The 24,860-nt window shown below is 35.9% G+C and overlaps 5 protein-coding genes across 14 annotated transcripts; 3 read left to right on the forward strand and 2 right to left on the reverse strand.

The window, feature by feature from the left end:
- LOC105171749 (nuclear pore complex Nup85-like protein) lies at nucleotides 1-6,476 on the reverse strand. The gene is made up of 18 exons (XM_011093000.3): nucleotides 6,004-6,476; nucleotides 5,754-5,856; nucleotides 5,563-5,673; nucleotides 5,390-5,473; nucleotides 4,795-4,866; nucleotides 4,652-4,708; nucleotides 4,282-4,401; nucleotides 4,006-4,206; nucleotides 3,735-3,845; nucleotides 3,618-3,655; nucleotides 3,197-3,353; nucleotides 2,339-2,440; nucleotides 2,154-2,210; nucleotides 1,814-1,960; nucleotides 1,318-1,388; nucleotides 1,145-1,232; nucleotides 836-892; nucleotides 1-476 (listed from the first exon to the last, which is right to left on the reverse strand). The coding sequence occupies exons 1-18, from the start codon at nucleotides 6,363-6,365 to the stop codon at nucleotides 282-284; spliced, it is 2,133 nt and encodes a 710-aa protein (XP_011091302.2). The 5' UTR covers nucleotides 6,366-6,476; the 3' UTR covers nucleotides 1-281.
- A 123-nt stretch (nucleotides 6,477-6,599) lies between these two features.
- LOC105171833 (uncharacterized) lies at nucleotides 6,600-9,202 on the forward strand. 3 transcript variants are annotated; one of them, XR_016063755.1, is made up of 3 exons: nucleotides 6,600-7,572; nucleotides 8,959-9,035; nucleotides 9,145-9,202. XR_016063755.1 is itself a non-coding variant. In XM_011093112.3 (2 exons), exon 1 carries the CDS (start codon nucleotides 6,711-6,713, stop codon nucleotides 7,545-7,547), a length of 837 nt encoding a protein of 278 aa, XP_011091414.2. In that variant the 5' UTR covers nucleotides 6,601-6,710; the 3' UTR covers nucleotides 7,548-7,568; nucleotides 8,959-9,202. The 3 variants fall into 3 exon arrangements, 1 of the variants encoding a protein (XP_011091414.2); XR_848620.3 differs by having other exon boundaries at nucleotides 6,601-7,568; XM_011093112.3 differs by having other exon boundaries at nucleotides 6,601-7,568; nucleotides 8,959-9,202.
- Nucleotides 9,203-9,343: 141 nt separating this feature from the next.
- LOC105171952 (Peptidyl-tRNA hydrolase II (PTH2) family protein) lies at nucleotides 9,344-13,003 on the forward strand. Of its 5 annotated transcripts, none has more exons than XR_016063982.1 (8): nucleotides 9,344-10,204; nucleotides 10,283-10,495; nucleotides 11,083-11,143; nucleotides 11,247-11,283; nucleotides 11,996-12,081; nucleotides 12,176-12,248; nucleotides 12,362-12,401; nucleotides 12,740-12,764. XR_016063982.1 is itself a non-coding variant. In XM_011093429.3 (8 exons), exons 1-8 carry the CDS (start codon nucleotides 10,166-10,168, stop codon nucleotides 12,764-12,766), a joined length of 585 nt encoding a protein of 194 aa, XP_011091731.1. In that variant the 5' UTR covers nucleotides 9,344-10,165; the 3' UTR covers nucleotides 12,767-13,003. The 5 variants fall into 5 exon arrangements, 3 of the variants coding, with proteins under 3 accessions (XP_011091731.1, XP_011091577.1, XP_011091661.1); XM_011093429.3 differs by having other exon boundaries at nucleotides 11,996-12,073; nucleotides 12,723-13,003; XM_011093275.3 differs by having other exon boundaries at nucleotides 11,996-12,073; nucleotides 12,740-13,003.
- Nucleotides 13,004-13,517: 514 nt separating this feature from the next.
- On the forward strand, nucleotides 13,518-16,384 carry LOC105172146 (protein NONRESPONDING TO OXYLIPINS 2, mitochondrial). 4 transcript variants are annotated; one of them, XM_088877496.1, is made up of 4 exons: nucleotides 13,518-13,746; nucleotides 14,136-14,254; nucleotides 15,464-15,537; nucleotides 16,187-16,384. In XM_088877496.1, exons 1-3 carry the CDS (start codon nucleotides 13,619-13,621, stop codon nucleotides 15,490-15,492), a joined length of 276 nt encoding a protein of 91 aa, XP_088733622.1. In that variant the 5' UTR covers nucleotides 13,518-13,618; the 3' UTR covers nucleotides 15,493-15,537; nucleotides 16,187-16,384. The 4 variants fall into 4 exon arrangements, 3 of the variants coding, with proteins under 3 accessions (XP_088733622.1, XP_011091832.1, XP_011091928.1); XR_848636.3 differs by having other exon boundaries at nucleotides 13,519-13,746; nucleotides 14,136-14,305; XM_011093530.3 differs by lacking the exon at nucleotides 15,464-15,537 and having other exon boundaries at nucleotides 13,524-13,746; nucleotides 14,136-14,305.
- Nucleotides 16,385-19,725: 3,341 nt separating this feature from the next.
- GATA9 (GATA transcription factor 9) lies at nucleotides 19,726-21,472 on the reverse strand. The gene is made up of 2 exons (XM_011093705.3): nucleotides 20,898-21,472; nucleotides 19,726-20,591 (listed from the first exon to the last, which is right to left on the reverse strand). Exons 1-2 carry the CDS (start codon nucleotides 21,213-21,215, stop codon nucleotides 19,851-19,853), a joined length of 1,059 nt encoding a protein of 352 aa, XP_011092007.1. The 5' UTR covers nucleotides 21,216-21,472; the 3' UTR covers nucleotides 19,726-19,850.
- Nucleotides 21,473-24,860: the final 3,388 nt, after the last annotated feature.

Genomic DNA, 24,860 nt, shown 5'->3' on the forward strand with positions numbered 1-24,860 from the left:
TAATTTCCAAGTGCATATAACTGTTCATTTCAACAGGCAGGAACCCAGTATACCTCTATCCGTGAATCTACAATATGGAATGTCCAAATGTATCGACCAAAGTTAAAAACATAAATGGGGAACAAACGGGCAAGGGCTCTGTTAACAAACGACAAACGACAAACAAGCAGGGATAAAGAGTGTCTAAATAGGTACTGGCCGAGCCCTAGACACGAGGAGAACTGCCAAAATTATACACATTTATATGGCTCCAGGTACATTCAATGTATAATGTAAGAAAATTACTCTTCAAGGATAGCACGTCCTAAGTTAGTGGCAAGAGCCAGTCTGACAGATTGCAAGGCCTCAGGTGGCAAGCCAGCATCCACAAATCCTGGCAGCAATCTTGCCAATGATAACTCTTGCAATTTATTCAACAAAAGGTTAGTCTGTGAAACGTTAAGCAAGGGACCCTCCTGCCAGTTCAGCAATTTCAGCTGCAAGGGGTAAAAAGTGCTGACAAATCATGCAAGTGTGCTATAAAACCCTTAATGAAATGGGGGAAAACAATTAAGAGTGAGAAGCATAAAGAGCTAACAAAATCAACTACTCAAGCATGTGAAGATGTTATTTACCGCAAGATTTAACACACATATCCCACATTCCACATACACGCAGGTGGGGTGGGGTGGGGTGGGGTGGACAAGGATTTAGTTTAACTGTTGGCTGACAGAAGTTCAGGTTAACACCACAAATTGGATTTAGTTACTTTGGAAATGGACATGCAGGGTCACAAAGGATTACTTCTGTCATGTCGCAATAACGTGTAGTATTTAACAAGGGAAGAATGACTTACTGAGTCGTATAAGAGAGGTAGCCAAAACTGCTGAGGTGTCGAAGGGTTTCTCATCAGCTGCAAAAATAATAAAATTGCAAATCTCAGATTGACATCATCAAAAACAAAACATGTTCTCTTCAATTTGCAGATAACCAGGAGATCACAATAATGAGCAAGTCAGACCAATGCGTGATTGCATAACATCCTTCACGAAGAACTACAGATTATGTAACTCTTGAAATAGGCATCATAGTCAGCGACACATATTGCTTGCGGAAAAGCAGTCTATTTAATGTTAAGATCTCTGTAGAGATGCATCAAACATACTGATATAAGTGCTTCTGCAGCTTTCCTAGCAGCATCAGTGGTGATTCCCTCCTGAACTTGCTGAAGGGATCGCCTGAAATCCCTATACCTGAGAAACATAAATGAATCTTAGACAAATAGTGCAAACAGCTCTAGCTCGGCCTCTATAGAACTTTTTAATTTCGGAAACATACTTTTTCAAGAACTCAAGCCCGCCAGCAGTTTTTGATTCAGTCCCCAACAATTCAATCATTCCTTCCCATTGCTGTGGAGGGAAGGAAAAAGATATTTAAAGAAAATCATGGGAATGGTACATATAAGGAAAAAACAATAATTTTTTATTCATTTATATAGCAAGGACTTCCAGATGTTGGATGTAGAAATCATATGCTGCACAAATTTATGCAGCAAAATTGGACGACAACATGTAATTCATACTACCATCTCAGCTGTAACAGCAGAAAGGTTCTTGCTGTTGATAATGCGAAAGATCAGTATCCAAGAATTTATGCCAGGCATAGGAGTCTCTACACATTGATGCCTCATCTTCTAATGACACCTTGTGCACTCCAGTCACAGTATGATTAATATGCATGCTGAGTCACGTTTTTCATCATTACCAGAAACAAGTTGACCTTCACATTAAAGATCCACCTATCTTGGAAAATACAAGTTTAGAGCAATAATTACCTTGAAACTTTCATCAGAAACTGATTTTCCAACAAAATCAAATAAATGCTTGGCAATTCGGTTTAAGCGAACTTCATCTCGAGCTTGCTGAAGCCAGAAGACAGCTGAACCTTTCTTGCCATGTTTCCAGTAATGAACTCCAGCAATCTGCTCAAAGATGGAAAATCGGGACCGAATTAATTTTACAACCATAAATTATCAATTTCAAGACTGATGACAAAGAAAGTAATGAGAAGCAGATCAATAAAAGTTAATCAATTATTTATGAGACACCATTCAAGTAAATTGAGCACATTAGCCATAATCACAGAACAAAGTACTGAATTTCTTTAAAACGTACCTTCATCATGTTGTAACTAACATAGTCAAGTCCATTGAGACGGCAAATCTCCATGCTCTGCTTAAAAGACCAACATATGACTAAGATCAAATTAATAAATGCAGGTGTCACTACTTCAAACAATCAATGTTAGTGTTGATGCAAATAGAGTAAACAAGACTCAGACCAAGAAGCAGCTCAATCACCTTTAGTAACACCAGATGATGTTGTACAGGCTGCTTGTACAATAGATTCTCTAACAAGCCCAGTCCTTGCTTCATGCATGATGTCAAATAAATAGGTGCAATCTGAAGGACCAAAGTAATCAGAATTAGATGGTATATTAGGAAGAAAGCGGTATAGAGTAGCTGAAAGGTCAAATTGAATCCCACTGGCTGACTAAGTAGAATCAACAAAAAGTCAGAAAGACACACTGTAATTTGTTGATGACTGCACAATTCTACAATATCTTCTTCTGTAAGAATGCAATATTTGGTTCTTGGAATATAGGTATCACATAGCAACAAGCTAGTCAAATAGCATTAAATAAAATTTGGATTAGGTTTTAATCATCTGCAGAAACATAAGTTCCCAGAGATTTCAAGATTTACCACATCAAGAACACCAGAGGTGTGACCAGCATTAACGCAAGAATAGCATGCACAGGAAACATTATAGGTGAAAGGGCAAGCTTGCATGCATGATAAATTTGACACTTCCAAGCCCAAAACTGAGAGCAACTTCAGGCGCATACCCATGCTTTTTAAACTCTTGCATAGACATACTTATTGATGTTAATCTACTCAAATATTAATGAACTTTCTCCAGTCTACTTCAATGCACCAAGGCAATTTCTATATAGAATTTCCACCATCAACCTAGAGCACTAAAATGCTAATGTTAATGCAAGAGCAACAAGAATCAAAATCTACATGTCCAAAGAGTATTCATCATCCAAAATCCAAATTCACATATTAAAAACTAAACCTGTACTAAATACTTAGTAGTTGAGGAAACCAAATGCTAAGAGGGAAAAACATCAACTCCAGAAAATGACAACCTACATTCCATGTCAAGGCATGAGAGGATAGAATTTGGGCATAAGTAAGTCGATGGAGCTCCTCTATACAGATCCCTCCAATTTTAGACTGCTCTTCATGCAAAAGTGTTTCTGCTTGAGTGCTCCCAGCTGCCATCAGCTCTATAGCATGGGTTGTCATCCTGTTCAAAGATAAAAAAAAAAGATAAAGATTCTTACATGTGATACCAATTATGTTATTTCGGGTCTCCATTCTCTTTATTTTATTGATTCACTCGCCAATTAGCAGGTTACAAGAAAAAATGCATCTTTCCCTCAATTATAGAAAACAACCACCATCCAATCATATAATTAATCAAAGGTGTTTACACAAATTTCACAACCTTTTCATGTGAAAGACATTTGAACCACATCTGGAAACCAAAAGGAAAAAGGAGTTCTCTTACCAGGGGCCAAATGATCTTGAGCATTCCGCTAGAACAACCTTATTCATCAAAAGACTTGTCATTTCTGGCTGAGGGAGAGGCCAGCAATTAAATAATGCTAATAGTTCAGATTCTTACCTCTGTATTTTCTTCTAGAATCCCAATTATAAGTCCCATCAGTTTATGGCGATAGGAAATTGGTTTTAAATGCATGCATTTCTGAGCCAGGCTATACATGCTTTCCAATCCCTGTCAAAGCACAATTATTTTGAATGAGCACACCAATTGAAGAAGATCTAACTTGCATGCTTTACACTTCCCTTTCATTTGTTACTCTCTAACTATGCATTGCAGGCTAGGTCAGAAGTATTCATGATTACAGAAACCAAATCATAAAAGTCACACTGACCACAGTGAAAGGCCTGACGTACAAAAAGTGGGAAATATAGAGCTCTATCCAGTGGTATGTTACATTGGAGAGAACGCTAGCATTTCCCAGCATGACTTGAAGCATATTTTTAAGTCCAACTCTAGTCTGCTGGTGATCACATTGAAGCCAGAATGCGCTGCAGTCCAACTTCGTAATTTTAGCTCGCCACTTCTCCCATGCCTGATAAATAAAATATATCAAGAATAGCACAGATTAGTCTTCAATAGATACAAAGTGCCCAAGGCTCTAAATTACCTTCATGAACTCAGGTTTAGTGCTGTAGCATTCTCCTATTTTTTCTGTGGGCATATCAGGGCGCAGACGCGGCATCTCTGATATAAGAAGAGCAACTGCTTCTACAAGTCCATTTTCTATCTGTGTTCACATAGAAAAAGATTCAGATGTTATTCTTCATCAGAGATGTGTGATTAGTAAATCATTATATGTTGAAACAAATGACAAGCAGAGTTTCTTTTGGATGTGGTGCATGCCATATGTAACGAATAAATGTAACTGACGAACTCATTCTCCGGAAAAGTTTAATTATAGCACATGATATAACAATGAAAAACACACACATATTATCATAAAAACCCATTTCAAACTTATTGAAGTGCTTACTAACCTCACGACTTCCTAGCTGATCAAACAGATAAGATCCATGCAAGCGCAATAGTTTTACCTGCAAGTAATATGTTCAATATAGAGCATACACCTTGGCTAATTACCTTAAAATTTAAGAAAGTTGTTTAATGAAACAGGACTTACAACAACATCAAGCCAGCCAACTGCTAAAGCTGATGACATAATTTCCCAATATTCTGGATGATTCTCAACTGCCTGAGAGAGAAAGTAAAAGAAATGAAATAAAAGGGTCCAATAACTTACTCACAGCAGCTGATCAAGATTCTGCCAAAGAAGAACTAAGTGGTATCTATCTCCACATGATCATTAACAAAAGTAAATTCTCTTTGACATGGTTTCTACTAACATTCTAGCGTACATAATCAGAGATAAGTTAATTTACATACTCTTAGATCCCAAAAAGCCATCGAAATATGAAATGCATATATCAAGTGTTAAGCCTAAAACTACTTTCAACTAAAGCTGAAATCAAGAAAAACTTTGCAGAATAAAATTTAAAGGCGGTGCATTATTTTCAGTGCGTGGAAGTACTACTAATTTTAACCCTACGACTTGGAATGTGATTTCAAGCTGCCATATCATCCACAGTGGATGGTGGGATCAGATATAGTCCATGTAAAACACAAAAAGCCAAGGAATAGATACCAGTAGGTGAAAGAGAAATTTAATCGTAGTCCCACATCACAGAATCACACTACAAAGGCATCAAGGTAAAGACCTGTATGGTAACAAGTTTATTCTGGAAAGACACAAGTTTGGCATGTACAGTTGGCTGAGTTCCAGAGAACAGACAATCAAAATCCTGTAGAAGAAAACACGCAATATTATTTTCCATGGGCAAAAGAAGAATACAAAATGAAGGGAGAAAGGTTTAAATTTGAAAGTTCATACAGCTAACCAATCAAGAAGGCGTTCAGGGATCCAAGTCTGAGATTGCTTGTCGGCATAAAACAATTCCATCAGCTCCCAGGCAGCTTTTAAAGAGGTTGGCTCCTCAACTTTCTGATTTTATATGTAATCATCAAGTAATTAAGGAATCCTAAAAATCAGATGGCAATAAAAAAACAAAAACCAAGATTTACCTTAAGTACTGTCTTTGGGTCTTCAATGGTTGGAGGAACAGATGACTTCGTATTACCAAGAAGAGAATTTATTTCCTTGCTGTACTCCATTACATGTTCCCACCTATTATTCAACAAGTTTATTTCTTTCTCAAATGGTTCTCCCGCTAATATACAGAACGCTATTGGCAAATAACAAACCATATTTTTGAAAATTAATCAACTTCCGAATCAGCATTAACATAAAACAAAGGCAACTAGAATCAAGTACCAATCTTTTTCATAGTGCAACGCATCCATTGAATTCTTTCTGCTTTGAAGAAGCGCAAAGGGGGCGACTGAGCCATATGCAATTCTCCGCCACTGCGCTTCGGGGATTTCTCCTGCATCAGCACTGCCGAGCTTCACTTCCACCACTTCTCCACCAGGAGTCTGCTCAGAAGCAGCGTCATCGGTTTGCAGGAGAGACACGCGGAGCGTGTTTCCACGCGCCCAGGAGATGGAGAGGCGGGCAAGTGGACGGGTGACGCGGTGGAGCCGTAGAGGGTAAACTCTTGGTTTTTGTGTATCGAGGGTGTGCGGAACGACGGAGAGAGAGTTCAATTCTCCGGAATCTGACGTCACGCCGGGCATATCGCCGGAATATTCTCCCAGGGTTTTGCAGGGCAGAGAGAGAGAGAGTAAATGTAGAGCTCGGAAGAGCTTGTTAATGGAGGGTTTCAAAATTTGTTCGAAATGCGAGGGTAAAATTTCCACCTTAGAGTCGCTATTTTGTGATAAGCGATTCTTGAATGGGATAATTAAAAGGTCTGGAGGTTCACTAAAGACGCGTTTCTATTTCTTTTATTTTATATAGAAAATGTGAAATCCTGCAATTTCATAAAACCCTACTGCCCCTTTCTCACTCCCTTCCCCCTTCCTCTCAAAAACTCAAAACCCTAGAGAGAGAAAGAGGTTGCAATTTTTGATCTTGCGAAAATGTCGATGTCTAAGAGTTCCAAGATGCTGCAGTACATTAACTACCGAATGCGGGTGACTATCCAAGATGGCCGTCAACTCATCGGAAAATTCATGGCGTTCGACCGACACATGAACCTCGTCCTTGGTGACTGCGAAGAGTTCCGCAAATTACCCCCGACGAAAGGTTCCAAGGAAGAGCGCGAAGACCGCCGCACACTAGGCCTCGTCCTCCTCAGGGGCGAAGAAGTTATCTCGCTCACCGTCGAAGGCCCTCCTCCCCCCGACGACTCTCGTCTCAAAACCACTTCCGCTAACGCAATTCCTGGGCCCGGAATCGGCCGAGCTGCGGGCCGTGGTGTCGTTACTGGGCCGCTCACCCAGGCCCAGCCTGGACTCGCTGGGCCTGTCCGCGGTGTCGGTGGGCCCGCGCCGGGTATGATGCAACCCCAGATCTCTAGGCCTCCTCAGATATCAGTTCCGCCTATGTCTTATCCTCCGCAGCCTCAGGTGGTTAGACCTCCGGCTGTGGCTCCCCCGCCGGGAGGGTTTCCGCCAAGGCCTGGAATGCCGATGCCTCCTCCGCCACAGTTCAGGCCCGGTGTACAGCCACCAGGTGGGTTTGCGCCTCCACCTCAGTTTGGACAGAGGCCCCCTATGGCGCCCCCTCCTCAGATGATGAGGGGGCCACCACCGCCTGGGCCACCAAGACCGGGAATGCCTGGAGGTCCTCCACCTGGCCAGCAGCCACCAAGACCGGGAATGCCGCCTCCACCACCAGGTGGACAAGTTCAGATGTTTGGTCCACCAAGGCCTGGAATGCCACCTCCGCCCAATGCGCCGCAGAATCAGCAGTAGTAAGGAAGGTGATTTCTTTAGGTGAGTCAGTATCGGTCTCTGATGTTATGAGAATGCCACTATTATTAAGTAGCATGTTGAGTGTGCTAGTATCGTTGCACTTGGTATGAATCTATTCAGAACTTCAATTTAGAGTAATTATCTGTAAAGATTTGTCTTGCTTGATTATTCATATATTTGTTTTGGTGTTAGTTTAATCTATTTCGTATATGGAAAGATACAAGGTTAATTATTTATATTATGCACCGTTGTATCCTAAATGATGTGGTAAAAGGATAAGAATTCTTTGACTATGTGAGCTCTGAGTTGCCTGTTAGGTTCGTTAGTTGTTTACATATTTTCCTGCCTATTGTGTTGCGCATTCTTGAGTATGTTGGTTTTGTAGCTATCCAAAGTGGAATAGAAGCGTCTTTAATGTCTTTAAACAGTCTTCTGTCAGTGATATAATAAAGGATATGAAAATTCAGAAAATAATACAAGAATTCTCCTAATCCTGAAAGTTTGAACAAATGCCGGTCACAGTATCTGCCTGCTTAGATCATAGTTTCACGATGTAGGCTATATAATTTTTAGATTGTTTGGACATCTACATTCATTTATAGTAATGCTTCCATACCCTCCAATCACAAAGTTTTCTGATTTTCTAATTTAGGTGGATACTATATTGATCTTATTCTCTAGTATCGAACTTAAAAGTTTGTGCACCTAATGGTTTGAGTTAGTATTGTATCAAGAAAATTTTTCGGGTAGCCTTTTGGTGTGGCTTGAAGCAGACCCAATGTCTATCCAGCTCTGAAGCCATCTAACTATTTTACACTATTGCCATCTATTAGGGGTGGGAAGTGGGTGTATTGGAGGGAATCCAAAATGGGCAATATCAACTGTAACACTTTTTTATGCTATTTGTTTCATTCAAAGTTTCTGGTGAACAAATCTCTAATTCTAATATTCATTCAAATTCGCTTTGGATTTTAGATTGCTGTCTTCTTTTAGTTGGATCATCATTGGGCAGTGGAACTTTTTGTTGGTTCCAATTAGATTTTGCCCAATATTATCTTATCTCTATTAACAATATCCAACTCGCTGGCTCTAGTTCCAGCATGAGTCTGACATGTGGACTGGATACCTTGTACTATCACCCCTACCATCAATAGATATCCTCTATTTATTAGGCCTGGCATTGATGCATAGTTCCGTTTCAGTACTCCTTATATCTAAACCACAGGCTGCTTATATAGACTCTATTATTCTTAGGACTTAGGTAACTATATGCTTGCGCACATCCCGTGACTTCTTTTGATCTAATTCAGCGAATTATGTTTAGCATATTGCATTTTGGTAAAGGTGATTGGTTAAAACTGGTGCTTCTATTTAATCAAACATCAGAAATATGACCTCATATTTTTGGCAGGGATTTCTCAGTTCAGCTGATCAACTGCCTTGAAGATTTATCCCAAGAAAGCTAGTGGTGGATTTGGACCTGCTATGGTGTGTATGAGATGTTCAATTAGTAACTAGGCTTCCTTATCTATTGACAATCAGGGTCCTTTTATGATGCAATTTCACAGTATTTGACAATGAATATATGTTTTGTCAGAGCAATCTCTTCGCTATTGGAGTACAGTTTCATGAATACTCAGCAGACATTTCACGAAGTCCTGCATTCCATCCGCACCTGTTCACTCATCTACAGTTAATGTTTTCAGATTTGCTTCTTACCAGTGAATTTTCTTTCAGCGTATGGCAAATGCAATCTTATTTCAATCCCTCCAGAAACTTGATTGCTCAAAGGTGTCTTTTACTAAAGCAGAAAAAATAACTAATTGGCAGTTGATTGAATTACAGTTACAAAAGTTGGAGTAGATTTTAGTGGCAAAGAGAAATGGAAAGACATTAGAAAATAGAACACAAGATTTCAACCTGCGGTGGTAAAGATTCATATTTTTTTGGCTATAAACGAAGAGGCTAACACGGCGGAAGCTTACACTGAAGCAAACTGCACATCTCATCTTGTCCTCTATTCTCTTTGTGCCCATCGTCTATTTAAAATATGATCTTTTTTATTTGATTATTGATGCATCACTGGCAATATGGATATATCTTGTAGACTGGTGATTAGACTAGAATTATAATCAGAGATTTCATGTTCAGTTCAAGGCATACTGTAGTAGAATTGGTGAAAAAGGTTTTATTCAAATTTAATTATTTAAAAATAGTTGTTCTCTGGGACTTTAATTTCTTAGTAACTAAAGAAATGCACCTTGAAACTCTAATTATATACCGACTCCTTGAGTTTGCATCATTTTCTCTTAAAAGAAGAGGATCTTGGTTTAAACTCGATCTACTATCGAACCCCCATTCTCTTTGTACTAAAATAAAAAAACTCCTATTACATTCTTAAAATACTACAAGCTCGTTTCTTTCCTAGTGGACTTTAGGCCCAAATATTCATTAACCTTAATAATGTCGGGGTGATGTGCAAAAGTCGAAGCATCGTCAAAACGGCGGCGTATTCATCTCCTCCTGCCCGTTTTATCCTGCAACTATGCCGTTGCTAGTCACTCCTCCTACCTTCTCCATCTTCATATCTTCAAAACTATCAAATCCACCAACACACGATGGGTACTTTTAGGAACGCTTCCTCAACCTCCAAAAAGGTTCTTTTTCTTTTAACTTTTTGTATTTTTGTAAAGTGTTGAGTTTGATAAAAAAATCTTCAATTAAAAAAAAAACAGGTGCAGAAACAGGAAAGAGAATGGTTGGGAGTGAGTTTCAAGCCAGAGAACTTCATTCCGGGCCTAATTATCGGGTTCATATTTGGGTTTTTGTTGGACTTATCCAAGCCCGCCAAGACTTCTGGTGGGAAGAAAGTTGGCGGCTCGGTGCTTGGCAGAAATCATCAGCAACCAAGAATTATGTTCACCAACGGTGATGAAGAGCTGAAAATGGTGTCCTCTTATCCATGAAATACTCACTTTTTCTTCAAATAAAGAATTGAATGGAATTTTTTCTATTTCGTGGTGTTATAGTTCGAAGTTATTCGTAGTTTTCATCTTTTGTCATTGGGGTTTTTGAGGATTTCATGGGTTGGTGAAATGGTACTACAAAGATGAAGGCCTTTTATGTAGAAAATGGTTTAAACTCTTGATATAATTGGTGATGCTGAAATTTCTTTTGGTATAAGATCTCGAGGTGGCTGAGGTAATCTGGCAATGAGACAGTAAATTATAAATTATAGGTTGCTTGGGTTTTTTATGAATGCTATTTCTTGTTGTTCTGCTTTTTGAGTGTAAATAAAGAATTTACATAAACATTTTTTTAATTACAATTAACTTTGAGAATTTTTTCCATGTTATTATTAAAAGTCTGTATTACTATCATAGAATTAGACAATTAAGCATATCTCCTAAAGTTGATGTCTTTAGTGTTTTTTCTCTAAATGTGAGCCTATTTCGTGCATAAACGGCAGTCTACTTGAAGGATGATATGTTACTAATGACGAGTGTGCTGACTGAAAGCTGAACTTGTTTGACAGGTTTTAGTAGTTAGGCAAGACCTGAAGATGGGATGTGGAAAGATCGCTTCTCAATGTGCTCGTAAGATGTTTCTGATAGTCAATGGTTTTATAGTTACCCTATTTATTTAGGAATGTATAATTTTACGTCTTGATGAAATATGATTATATTGCTTACTCTGCAGATGCTGCCACTGGCATATATTCAGAAATTATGTACAGGTCTAATTTTAACCTAATTACTGTGTGATATTTTGTTATGATTGCCTATTTGATGCATTTCACCATCCCTATAATTTTTGTATCTTTGTTAGTTTGGTCAGCTCTTTGAAATATTCTTCCCTTACTCTGTTAGTATATTAATTGGTGCCTTTTTGAACTCCTCCAGCTTCTGTCGTTCCAACCTTTCCACTCCATTCCCTGGTTTCTGTTTTACGTTCCATTTATCATCTCGTCTAAACACTAGACATGTGTGGTAAATAGCTTTGTTAATCCTCGTAATTATGTGAATGATGTTATTGTTTTATCAGTCTTTTTGTTGGGATCATTGAACTATCTTAAGAAGGGTGGAGAATAGGGTTTCTTCATGCAAAGTGGTTAGGAATTTGAGAGTTGATTTTCCTACCAAGATGGCCCCACAACAATCATTAGATGGATGCATCAAAGATTGAATTACCTTTCTTGTTTTTTTGGGGCAAATTTGATGGCTAAAGTAATCTAGAATTTAGTGCACTCACGTATTTCTCAGTCCCCTTTACATTTGTTATCTTTACTTATAGTTAACAAATTAAAACTCCTTAACCTGTTTCCTTAGATGTCAGGGAAGAGTTTTAGCTTTTCACTGGTTGGATTTATCTCATTGGACCATCTTCCTTATGATAGTTTTATGAGCTTCTCCATCTGCTGACTTCATTTAAGAAATACCTAAATGCAGCCACCGGTCTCTTCTGAGGCAATGGGAACTTTGCGGGCAACCAAAAATAGTTGTTACATGCAAGAATCAGCAAGAAATGTAAGCAGGTGACCTTTTCGCTGGAAATATGTATATCCTCCATAGCCGAATCTGCTTTTATATGCTCATATATGACCTAATATACTTTTGTGATTATATCAGGAATAAGCTGAAGGATACTGCGGAGAGCATCGGCCTTCCAACTTTCACAGTTGCCGATGCTGGGAGAACTCAGGTGTTATTCAATTCTTGCGTTATCAGATTATTAAACCCCGGAATCCCTCTTCTTGTACTTTTATACATAATTATGGGGACTTCTAAACAATTTTTTTTACCTGATTTCTGCAGGTTTCTGCTGGTTCTAAAACAGTTCTTGCAATTGGACCTGGTGTGTTCCTCATCCAATCTTTTGTTATTTCTTATTTATCACATTTGCCCGATTTTATCTGCATCTTTTGTTCTGCATTCATGGTGATGGATTAATCACTGACTATGAAAGTATAACTCAACATACGGGTTTTCTCTCAACCTTCTGGACGCAACGACATTCTGCAGAAGTAGAAAATTTTCACTGTGATAGCATGATAACCTATGTCTATTATACTAAATGCTTTAACTGTCACCTTGCTGAACATTCTTTTGAAGATGTGTGTATATATATCATTGCTTCCCTATTTGTGAGACGTATGTATTCTGCATGAACCACAAGTTTTTGTGGCGGAACAGGAAATAAATCAGCTGTGGATTCAGTGACTGGGAAGTTGCGGCTGCTTTGACGATGCTGGCTCTGTTCTTTCATAGATATAGCTTGGAGACTGATTGCTATAATTCTTCAGTTCTCTGTAGCTCCTCCTAATGTATAGGACCTTGCTATGAATTTCTACTCTTATTGTAACATTACCAACACAGCCATGGAAGATCTTTTCCCTTTATCATACTGAACTTGATCTCTTGCAAAGCTGGAAAAAGAGCAGTTCTTGATGTTCTAAATCAGTGTTCAATTTCCTGTTTTCTTTTTCTTTTTCCTCCCCCCCCCCCCCCCCCAAAATCCATCTCTACTCTAAAACGTCATGTATTTGCATTATTATCTATACTAATATATTTAAAAAAATGTATATATTTCACTTACAAATGGTGGTTTATAACACTATATATTAATTTTTTTGCTAGAGTATTTGTAATTTCATAAATATATTTAGAATTTGTTAAGAAATGATCGAGTATTTATAATTATAATAAATTTTAAAAGAGTTACGTTGTAATTTATTTTATTTTTTTTAAATATGATGTATTAATTTATATATTTTATTATTATTTATAATATATTTTTTAATATAGAAAATTATTTATTTATTTTATAATATTTGATCGTTCAACTGCAAAAAGATTAACCAGTTCCTCAGACTCAAAACCAATCTTGCTACTGAATGAACAGAAATATTATATCAAAAATATTGGCGTACAATATATCAAGCACCACGTACTACCACGCTGCAGCTCCTAATACCTCTTCAAAACCCTCGGTTCACTACTTCTGTGTCTGACCAACGCTCCAATAAGACTAGCAAAGAAATCCGCCAATTCTTGTGCTACCGTTCGGCGATAATGGCGTCTCGTTACAGAGCAATCTCAAGACCAGCAACCAACCTTCTCAAAACCACCTTTACGAAGCCATCCAGCAGACCCGCCTTTACTGTTCAATCAATACACTCCTCATCGACCCTTTTCTCAAGGTGCTCTCTTCAAACCCTAGAATTCTATAACCATTTAAAATCTTAAGTCAAGATTTGATTTTTGTAAGTTATTTCTACTTTATGAGCTTCTTTTTCAAATGGGTTTGCTTTGAATTACCCGAAGTTACCTTCATCATGTTCGTTACTCAGTTCTTGGTTCAAGGTTTCATTTTCTTGGCACTCGTTGGGAATTTGGTTGCTTTATAATCTTTTTGCAGCTTGGTTTCTCAGAAAATCCCTAAGAGGTTTCTTTAAGTGGCCTGTTTAAATAATTGGATCGAGATTCAGTTTTATGCTTTCTAGATTGATTTCATTAAATACCAAAGCTAAGTTGAAGGCCATTTTAAGTGGCTGTGTTAATTTTTTGTGTTTGAATGTGTGCATTTCAGGCCATTGCCTCAAATGGTTGCCCTCCAGTCTCTATTGCCACTCCACACTGCAGTGTCCTCGGCGAGGCTCACTTCTTGTCTAGGTGCAGACACCACGGGCTGCAGGTCTTTGTCTCAGGGTATGCTCTGCAGTGCGAACCCTGGAGTTTGATAGATTTTGTAATTTTTCTGTAAGGATACTTCTTTGTTCTTTCATATCCTAACAGAGTTTCTTTATTTTTCTTTATGCCATCTTTTCTTTCTTTATTTTAATTGTTACTTCTGTTGTGTGCATCTTTCGTTGTTCTCATGTGCCATATTCATTTCCTATGCAGTTTGGGCATTACGTAGGGGTGTTCATGTTAGCTGTTCAGATATTTGGTTTGCAGATTAGCTTAAGTTAATAAAAGTTTAGGAACATTACTGGGGAATGGACTATGTCATGAATTTAGGATCAAACTTTTTGAATTTACTGGCTGCCAACCAATTGATCTTAATTGGAGTCAAGATGTCTGTATTTTATGCCCTCATTTCAAACTGAATGTCGTAGTTTGGTATTGGGAGTGACAGAATTTAAGACCAGTGAGCAAACATTGAGCTACAAGACTTGGTATTTCAAAACATTATTAATGAATACGCGTATATGTATCGGAGTTATATTTTACTTTTAATAAGAGCCAAAAAAACTCTTTCTCGAATGCGCATTCCCTTGGTTATCTGAATTGCCAGAGGATGTAGTAAAAGATATTAAGTTTGATAACCATTTTCAGTTAAAAAGGAATATAAAGTTATTGGCGTCAAGTGCAAGGGGAATTACATATTTAAGTAGAAATTTTGCAAGTTTAGGATCAGATCTAGGCAACTTCTTTGTTTAAGGCATTGGAATGTTTTAGCATCTTATGTTGTAGAAGTCACAATTAGTTCAAATTTTCAAGTACCGACTCTATGGCAGCATTCATGGGCTTGTAAATTACGTTATCCTTAGTGGTATCTAAAGCTGCATTCAAGTATTTTGCTGCAGTAATAGCTTTTGGAAACTTGTGAGAAGGATTTCCTTGTATTCTCTCACCTAGACCAATTATATTTTTGCCTGCGGGGTTGCTCAATAACATCAAACATACCTAATCGTCTCCCTCACAATATTTTGACCTTTAATTTCGTAAACAATTTAGATAGGACCTGATGAATCATTGCAGCTTCTAATTCATACCGTGATAATCCTGTTCATTTTATTTTGGGGACCTTCTTGTACGTTATAGAGTCAGTCACTTGTACTTTCCATCAGAACTTTTCATATTCCTGGCCTTTTTATGAGTCTTTTTCTCATTCTTTTGTTACAATTGGAGAAGGGATTTGCTGCCACCAGCCTACCACCTGATTAGTTAGGCACCATGTGTCTACATCTGCGGCACTCATGTATTAAGTAAGAGTTTATGTTTTTTTCCCTAAATGGATAACGTACCCTTAGTTTTCCTGTATGCTGGTTGGTTGTGTTTGAATGTTATTTTTGTTTCATAGTTCCTTTTGTTAGATTTGTCTTGTTTCTTCATGGTCTTGTCCGGTTTCTCGATCATATGTAGAGTATTGGGAAGAAATGAGAAACTTATTTTCCTTAAGGCTTTTAGATATAAGAAGGTTGCAACGGAATTTTCTGCATCACAATAGGATCTCCATCTCCTATCTATCACTTATTGTTAACTGTTATTCATATGGACGCCGTCTTGAAGGTTGAGATTTTGCAATTCTTTATTGTTCGGGCAACGCAAAAACGACAGAACTCTGCATGCAAATCAAAGTTCACAAACATATACCTTCTGCTATGTATTTAGAGTTGCTCAGTCTCAGTAAATCGCCACATTTTTACTTTTGACGGAAACAAGATGCTGTTAGTTATTAGTTACTCTTTTGTATGTTGTTGGAATGTGTAATATTGCAAAGATGATACGGTCGATGATTTTTGTCTCTCTCAATCAGTTCTTACCTTTGTGTCTGGGTGATTCTAGCTTTACGTCTCCTGATACACAATTTTACGTGGCATTATTCCTTATGCGTGGTTTCCCTTCTTATTTCAGAACTAGGTCTCAGCGTACCTCGATAAGAGATGAAATGCTAAAGCTCGAAGAAGAAGCTTGATTTGATGGTCATGGTTTCTTATCACATCAGTTTCCATTTACATTCTCCAGCATCAAAAACTCTTGTCAATTTTGTATAAGCAAATATTCCTGGATTTAACTTTGGGTTATGCATCTTCCAGTTGAACTTCTCTTCCATTCTCAAAGTCCACTTCTCCAGTTTATTCATGGCTTCCATTGACATTTCTGTTGCTATAGAGTCTGCCCACTGCCGACATGCCAATGGCTCTTAGTTTAGTTAACGAAATTAAGACCCCATGACCATAAAGTTTTGAGTTTAAATTCCACAGTCGGGCTTCAAAACTATGGTATCAATTATCTGATGAAACGTTTCCTCAATTAAAAGTATCTGATGAATGTATTCCATCTCCCATCAAGTTAACAAAAATTATACGGATAATTATTTCAAAAAATACGTTTTGTAGCCACATTTTTACATAATAAATTCTCTAAGTGCACTGTACTAACATTCTTTGAGGTTGTAATTGTAATTATAAATGCATATCATTCAATCGTGAAACTTTATCGAAAAATCCTCTAAGTGCATTGCACTAACACCCGTTCAAAGAGTATACTATAATTTTGTAAAGAAAATTAAGCTTATCTTCAGAGGGTGTCGATATAAATTTATCCTTTCAAAATTACAATTTAGTTCTCTATTATATATTTGAAACAATTTAGAGATGTCAACACAATCAACCCAAAATTAAAATAGTACGCCATGAGATGACGATCAAGGCCTAAGCACAAAACGGTCTTGATTTCATGACTGATCATGATTTTTTATTTTTTTTTTAATGGCTGATCATGATTTGACAGTGCATGAATCTAATATTTATTACTGTATTTATAATTTTTTTTTATTTTTAACTATGATAACTAAGTCTCGTCATTCTTTTTTTTTTTTTTTTTATTTCTCCTCCGAGGGGAATATAAAAAGGAAATGCAGCTGAATTTGTCAGGAAGGTGGTGGAGACTTGGAGACAAACACTTTACAAAGAACATGGAAATATCCCCATCCATGCATGGAGTGGAACCCCATTACCATTCAACTTACCATTTATATATATATATATTTTTTAAAAATATATTTATAATCATAATAAATTTAAAAAAAGCCATCTTATCATAATTTACCCATTAAATTATTCAAAAGGCATTTAGAAAGCAGCAATGGGCAGTTGGGGATTTGAGAAGTATTTAGGTCAAAGTGATGGAGTGGCGTTGAAGATACATACATAATACCTCGTTATATATACATTATTATTATACACTGAATTTAAATAATGATTCTTCATCAACCAATCAATCTTTTTTTCTTTTTCTTTTTAAAATAAATAAATTAAAAATGGGTGGCAACTACGGATTATATACAATTTATCTCCTGTATTAATAAAAAAGTCCCTATAAAAAAACAAAATGCAATTTACCTCCCCCGTCAATTTGCAGAGAGAGATAACTTGCATCATTTTTTAAATCACAAGAAGGTAAATTGCACTTCATTTTTTCAACAAGTTTTTTTGCACTTTTCTATTAATATAGGGGGTAAATTGTATTTTACCCTACCAACTACACTAATACCATGGGTTGCGCCCCACGAGCAGATCAAATTTTTTATTGCAAATTCTATTCTATTTTATAATCTATTCAACATATACACGTCACAAATATATTTTTTTTTTAAATAAAATAAATATTGCGTGTGTTTGCCACATATAATAGTAGATGGAATAAATTTTATAAATCCATCCATTGTATAATTCTTGAGGTAATTAAAAGAAATAAGATCAGAAAAAGGTTATAAGATATTACATATCGTAATTTTTTAAATTAATATGATCATCAATAAAGTATTTAATTTATTGCGATCCTTACTGTTAAAGGAATTTATAAGCTCGTAATATGTAATATTTTAAATTTTATTTTAAAATAATTTAAACATATTATGATAATAATAATAGAGTAAATTAAAATTACCTATCCTGAGATTTGATATAATTACGAATAATTTATCATTAATTACGCACCATTTGCTTCAATTATTATAAAAGATTAATTACTTAAATAATTAATGGTGCAGAGGACAATACTGTACTACTTGTTTGCTTCAGCAGAATTATTAAATATTTAAAAAAAAAAAAAGAGAGATTAAGATTCTGTTAATTAATTAAAGTAGATAGGTAGTAGCGTAGGCCTATGGATCAGTACCATGTCTGGGATCTTACACAACACTACACTACTATATATATACCTCTTTCTTACCAAACATTATTACATATATACCACTGTACTAATTAATAAATAAATAAATAATAATAATTTAAAATATTTTGTTTTAAAAAAAAAAAAGAGTACTATTAATTTCTCAAACTTAATTTGTTCAACTTAGAAAAATTCATACATTGGTTCTCTTTTCTTGGTAAAATTTAAATATTTGGAGAAATTTGACTGCACGATAATAGAATTGATGACATACAATTCAATTGTAAATTATAATTTTTTTATAATATATATATTGAAAAAATCAAGAAATTGTTCTCCTCTTTGTGTTGGAATTAAATTGAATTAATCTTCTAAAAAATATAAAATTGAAAATAAAAAGTTAGAAGAACAATTTGTTTATTGTGTAATTAGTTGATGTGCAGTGTGTCTTTCTTTATTTTTGGAGGAGCAATATTGAGAGCATTTAGTGGTACAATTGAATTAATTAGATCCATGCATGCATGTTGCACTAATATTTGATTCGCAATAAATTAATTAAGATTAAATATCTAATTTTTAACTAACGAAAAAATTTATATGTTGGACGAAAATCTCAAAAAAGTATAATTATCCCTCATTTTTATGACTGTGGACTTGAAATTCACCACCTAATTTATTAAATATTTTTATTACATATATAAATATATTCGCTAATATATATAGTAATAATAATAATATATAAATTAAGTACATTTTCAAATATTTTAATATAAAAATTGTTTTTCTAATAAAGAAGAGGATTCTCTAGTTAAATTACTTATAAAATTATTTAATTTTATGTTGGTCCTTTTTTTTATATATTATTATTTTCTCTAATTTCAATTTCAAATATTATATTCGTTTACGGAAACTAAATCAAATTAATACAAAATATAGTAAAAAAGACTTACTACGTGATATTATTTTTGAGAAATGAATGTACATATAGAGTGTATGAAAATATAAAGAATAGATGCATGCAATTGCTACCGACACACACCCCATCATACATATATATTTGAAATAAATGCATGCAAATTAATCGTAAAATTGTTTCAAGGACAAATCAAAATTTAGTTCAATAATTTGCCCCAAAAAAAATTAAATAAACTGTAATAAAGGACACTAGCTAGCTAACAAATGTTCCTATAAATCTTCTATTTTTCCTTCTTCCCTAATTCTTTTTTCTTTTAATTATCCTGAAAATCGTCCAACAAAAATAATGCGAAAACTCAATGAGTTAGGAATTAATGTTCCTAATTAAGATAAATTAATTCTGTAAAAAAAATTAAAAATTAATTAGGAAAAATTCTCTAAACATCTCCATCAATAATGCCTTGTCACTAGCTAGCTAGCTGCATGCCTAAATCAGCTGCCTAAAATCGGGCCCGATATGTTGATGAATCAAGTAATCATCGCCGTTTGATACATCAAACATCACGGCCTGATGGTGGTGGTGGTGATGGTGGTGCAGGAATTGTTGCTGCTGCTGCTGCTGGGCTCGTAGCATTTCCTTCTGCCTTCTCAGCTCAAGAACTTTCCTATGTGAGTTGGAATGCTTCGTCAGGACAAACGTCGGGCTCGCTGCGGGCCGGTATTCGGGCACAAGCCGTCCTGATTTGTACCTCACGCCACACGCATTGCACAGGGTCTTCGGGCCCATGGGCCCTGTCCGCCACTGCGGCGTCTTGTCGGTGGCGCAATGGAGGCACTTCCGCCCCTCCCCACCAGGGGATGCAGTCTCGGGCCCTTCCCGTTTCTTCTGCACACCCGGCTTGGCCGCCTTCTTCACCGCGGTGACGTCAGATTCCGACGATGATGACATGGCGGGTGGCGTTGGGGACACCACGAGAAGGCGTGATGTCCAGTTCCCTGGAGCGGTGCGTGAGCGCTTGCTGCGGGCCTTGGCGGGGACCGGCGTCTCCGGTGGAAGCAAGGGACCCGGATGGGTGGTTTCGGGCTGGAATTGATATTGGTAATCGGCCGAAGCTTCGTCGGTTCGGGCCTTCATTCCTTGTATCAGCTGCAGCTTCTGCAGATCTTCACTGGAAAATGATTCATCCACGAAATTCGACAGCCATTCTAGCTCAGCCAAATCATCGTACTGTAAACATCATGTTCAAAATCATTAATTTACTCAAAACAAAAAAAAAAAAGAATTGCAACATACACTTTTTCTTTAGCAGCCTTCTTTTCTGTGTGTATTTTTATTGGGTTTTTCTCCCAAGAAAGTGAAATGGGCTGTCTGTTTTCATTTTCATAAGGTTACAGAAGAAGAGTGTAATTAACTACAATTATTAGATTTTTATTGCTTAATTTCGTCAAAAGTTAATTAATCTTTTCTAATCGCTCATAAAAGATATAATTTCATGTTGCATGAATGATGCAAGTGTCCGTTGAAATTACGTACCGGGACACAGAGTTCACTGGAGAAGTTGGCACCGACGGAGCAACGGGGCCCGCCGATGTCGGCAGGGTGGAAATGCGGCTCAGCCGTGCTGACGGCGGAGAAGGAGGAATTGCATGAGGTGTCGACCGCAGTGACGGTGGAGGAGTCGGTGGAGGACACGGCCATGAGGCCGGTGTCGACGGCCGACACCAAGTTGTCGTCGGTAGGGAAGTCGAGGAGGTCTTCAATGATGAAATGGTCGCCATTTTTCCCGTCGGAGGGCCGTTTCTCCGCTGTGGATTGGGCGCTGTAGAAGTAGTCCGCATTGGTGGTTTCCATTTTGGAATTATAATTTTCTTGATCAACGCAACACACAGTAACACACAAAAAATGGGATGTGAATTGAAGAAGAGGAACGAGTGTCGGAGAAATGGAGTATAGTGTGTGTGTGTGTGATTTGGGTGAGAGAGAGAGAGAGAGTTGAAGGAGGAAGAGTGAAGTTGTGGGGGGAGAGAAGTGAGGAGAGGGGGTTTATTTGCGTTAGAAGGGGACAGGCAGACAGCTATAAATTTGGATTTTGACGAGGAAAAATTATGGCTTGAAAAAGAGGTGAAGATTTGGTTGTTTTTAATATGGCAATAAAAAGGCGTAACGCATGAAATGATCAAAATGCCCTTTGATCTCGACTTTTTTTGCCATGCTAAAAATTTGGACTTTGACGAGGAGGAGTTATGGCTTGGAAAACATGTGAAGATTTGGTTAGTTTTCAGATGGGCCATGGAAATAGGGTAAAATTTTTTGTTGTGTAACAGAAATGACAAGAATGCCCTTGGTTTGTGTAGAGTAGACAGCAACGAGAGATTTTTGGTCATGGGGTGCTATGATTGGTGGACCACACGTGAGGTGTGATGTAGGAGATGATTTGGAATGGTCTTTACTTAAGAAGTAGGTCATCCCACCCCCACTACACCCTTTTTGAGATGAGAGGTGGGAATGGGATTCACTGCGAAAAGTGCAATGGGACCGACCATACATAGATGTTAGTGATTTGAGGAAGTTGGACATATCAATGGTGCATGGTTTATGAATCAAGAAAGCATCTACTAACCCAATATTTGAACTATACAGCTAGTTTTGTAATTATTATTATTATTAATAATAATAATAATTAAATTTTCAATGTTGCAATTTCTCAAAATAAAAATAAAAATTTAATTCGACGAAAAAACCCCTTGTATTTCGTAAAGTCATATGAACCACATTGCTCATTACTAAATTAAGAAGTGATGATTTCATTATGTAATATTTAACTTAAATTTAATTAATTAATTTGAGGGCAATTTAGGAAGTTAAAAAATTTGAAGGAAAAAATAAGGAAGTAAAAACTACCCAAAATTGTAGGAATGTCGGATATTCCATGTCCGATCACAACCTAACTTCCCAAATGAACCGATCAAATAGGTTGAAATGTTCAAATCAGTTGTTAGCTCAATTATATATAACACCACCAACACTCCACTTATATAATTGTCCAAGAATTCCCAATTACCCTATTTTTTTTATATACTATCCATCTCGACACATAATAAAAATAGGAAGTTCAGCTCATTCGATCCTCTATTTTATGAAATTTTGAAAATGATCTCAAAATTAGAAAAATTGAATACAGTTAGCTTTATGAAATTTTCTTAAAATTTTAAAAAATTCGACACATTTATTTCTCTATTTTACGAGATTTGTGGGATTAGACGTATCAAAATTTCTCAATTTTATTACTATTTCGAAATTGTATCATGGCAGTCATGATTAATTCGTTGTACAACAATTATAGCTTCAAGTACCACATGGTAATCATGTAATATTTGCTTACAAGCTAGACCATGGGACGTACGTACGTATTATCACCATCACCTACACCTATATTATACAATGACAAAATTAAAGCGAAAATGAAATAATATTTTTTAGTGTATGATCGATAAATAATTTGACTTACAAATATTTGTTTAATTTTGTGTGCTAGCTATATAAGTACAAAAATAATAATTATTTGGGAGGATTATACATACGCTTCTTAATTAATTATAATCAATTTAAACAATTACAGATACACTTATCAAAAATAATATTATTTATAAAAATTATTTTTACGTTTTCAAAAATTACACATACACTACTAAAATTGTCATTTTATCATTTGCGGTCTCTGTAATTATGCAAGAGGTAAAAATAATTTATATGTAAATATAATTATTTGTAATTATTATACCTCAGCTTCGTTCGTGAAAGATTATGGGACCGTTCCCAAATAATTTTTTCAGACAAAATAATAGTAGAATTAACGGCTTATTTATTTAATCATGCAAAATATTAAAATTAATGAAATTTTTTAACCCTTGGCTTAAATTATAAATTTTTTTTTTAATTTTTTTAACATTAGTTCAATTTATGAGTTGTAATTGTTATAAATGTAGATATAATTTAGACAGAGCGGTTAAGATTCCGCCATGTGGCTCTGATTCTTACCGTGGGGCTTCAAACAACAACTCGGAAATACAAATGTGGAGAAACGTGGCAGTTGGGGATTGGTGAATAGTAGGTAAAAGTGAGGGTGGTGGACGGAACGGCAGCAATCCCTATGGCCAAGTACGTGGATAAGGTTTTTACTGCTCCATATATTTATATATATTATTTGACATAAAAACTATAAATTAGGTAAAATAAAAAAGAGCAGAAAAAACAATAGAGAGTATAATTAATCAAAATAAAGAATTATAATAAAAAAAAATAGGAGTAATTTTGTAGTGAAGTCGATATTTTTTTAAAGTGTATGTATGATTCAAAAGGTAAGGGTGTTTTGTGTAAATGTCGTTGAGGATTCTGGTAGGATGTAAAATATAATTATTCAAATAATAGGGATGATACGTGTAATTAAATTATAGATTATGGGATGCAAATGTAATTATTTTTTTTGTAATTTTTAGTTCTCTATATGATTTTATCTCGAATAATTGCATATATTGAAATATATGGACCAGAATCCAATCGTCATTTTATATATATATATATATATATATATGGGGTATATTCCTAGGGATACCTTTGAGACTTAAACAATTAATGATAATTTGAAGGGTGGTTTTAGTAATAATAAAAAATATTAAGGGAAATTAATGGGTCCAAAAGGGCACGTGAGGGTGTGTCAGCCAGTCATGTGACTGCGCGTAAGCTCTGGTCACGTCAAAAAGCCTAAAGTGACGCTACTCGATGCCACGTGGCCAACATCTGAGAGGGTTTTGCAATTGCTTGGATGCTTCCTCCTGTCCAGATGATAATATAAGAACGTGCGAACACGTGCCGCTCTGTGTCACGTGCTCCTCTTGCCAAGTCACGTGTTCCCCTTTTGTTTTGAAGCCCCAGGTTGGGTGAAATAAGTATTAAAATTGACATCTTATGAATTTGAAATTACCAACTTAAATTTTATTGTACGTCAACATATTTATATTAAACTATATAAATTATTATTATTAATTATATTAAGTAAATCAAAAAGTAATCCAATATATCAAAATTAATTGTTGAAATTTATTTATCATTATTAGTTAAAAAAATAATTAAGAAATGAGATAGCGTACACACGCCACACAGTCCATCTGATCAATGATACATTTACTTACAATTTATCTCAAACAAAAAATTAAATTCATGAATTCTTTTTCTATTCTTTATCTCTTATTTTTCACTCGCACTTTCTATTTTTTTGGATTAAAACTATATTCTAATATGTATTTTAAAAAACAAAGATTGCTGTAGTCTGAAAAACATTCTTATGTAATAATTTTGTACTTGTCAAGAAAGAGTGTAATAATATTAATATCACTTCATATATGTGTATATATATATATTACTTTTATTTCTTTATAATTATAAAAATATCTATAAAAATATTAAATAAAAGAAAAATAAAAAAAATAATATAATTTT

Source organism: Sesamum indicum, linkage group LG1 (genome assembly GCF_026168435.1).
Source record: "Sesamum indicum cultivar Baizhima isolate 11 linkage group LG1, ASM2616843v1, whole genome shotgun sequence".
NCBI lineage: Eukaryota > Viridiplantae > Streptophyta > Magnoliopsida > Lamiales > Pedaliaceae > Sesamum > Sesamum indicum.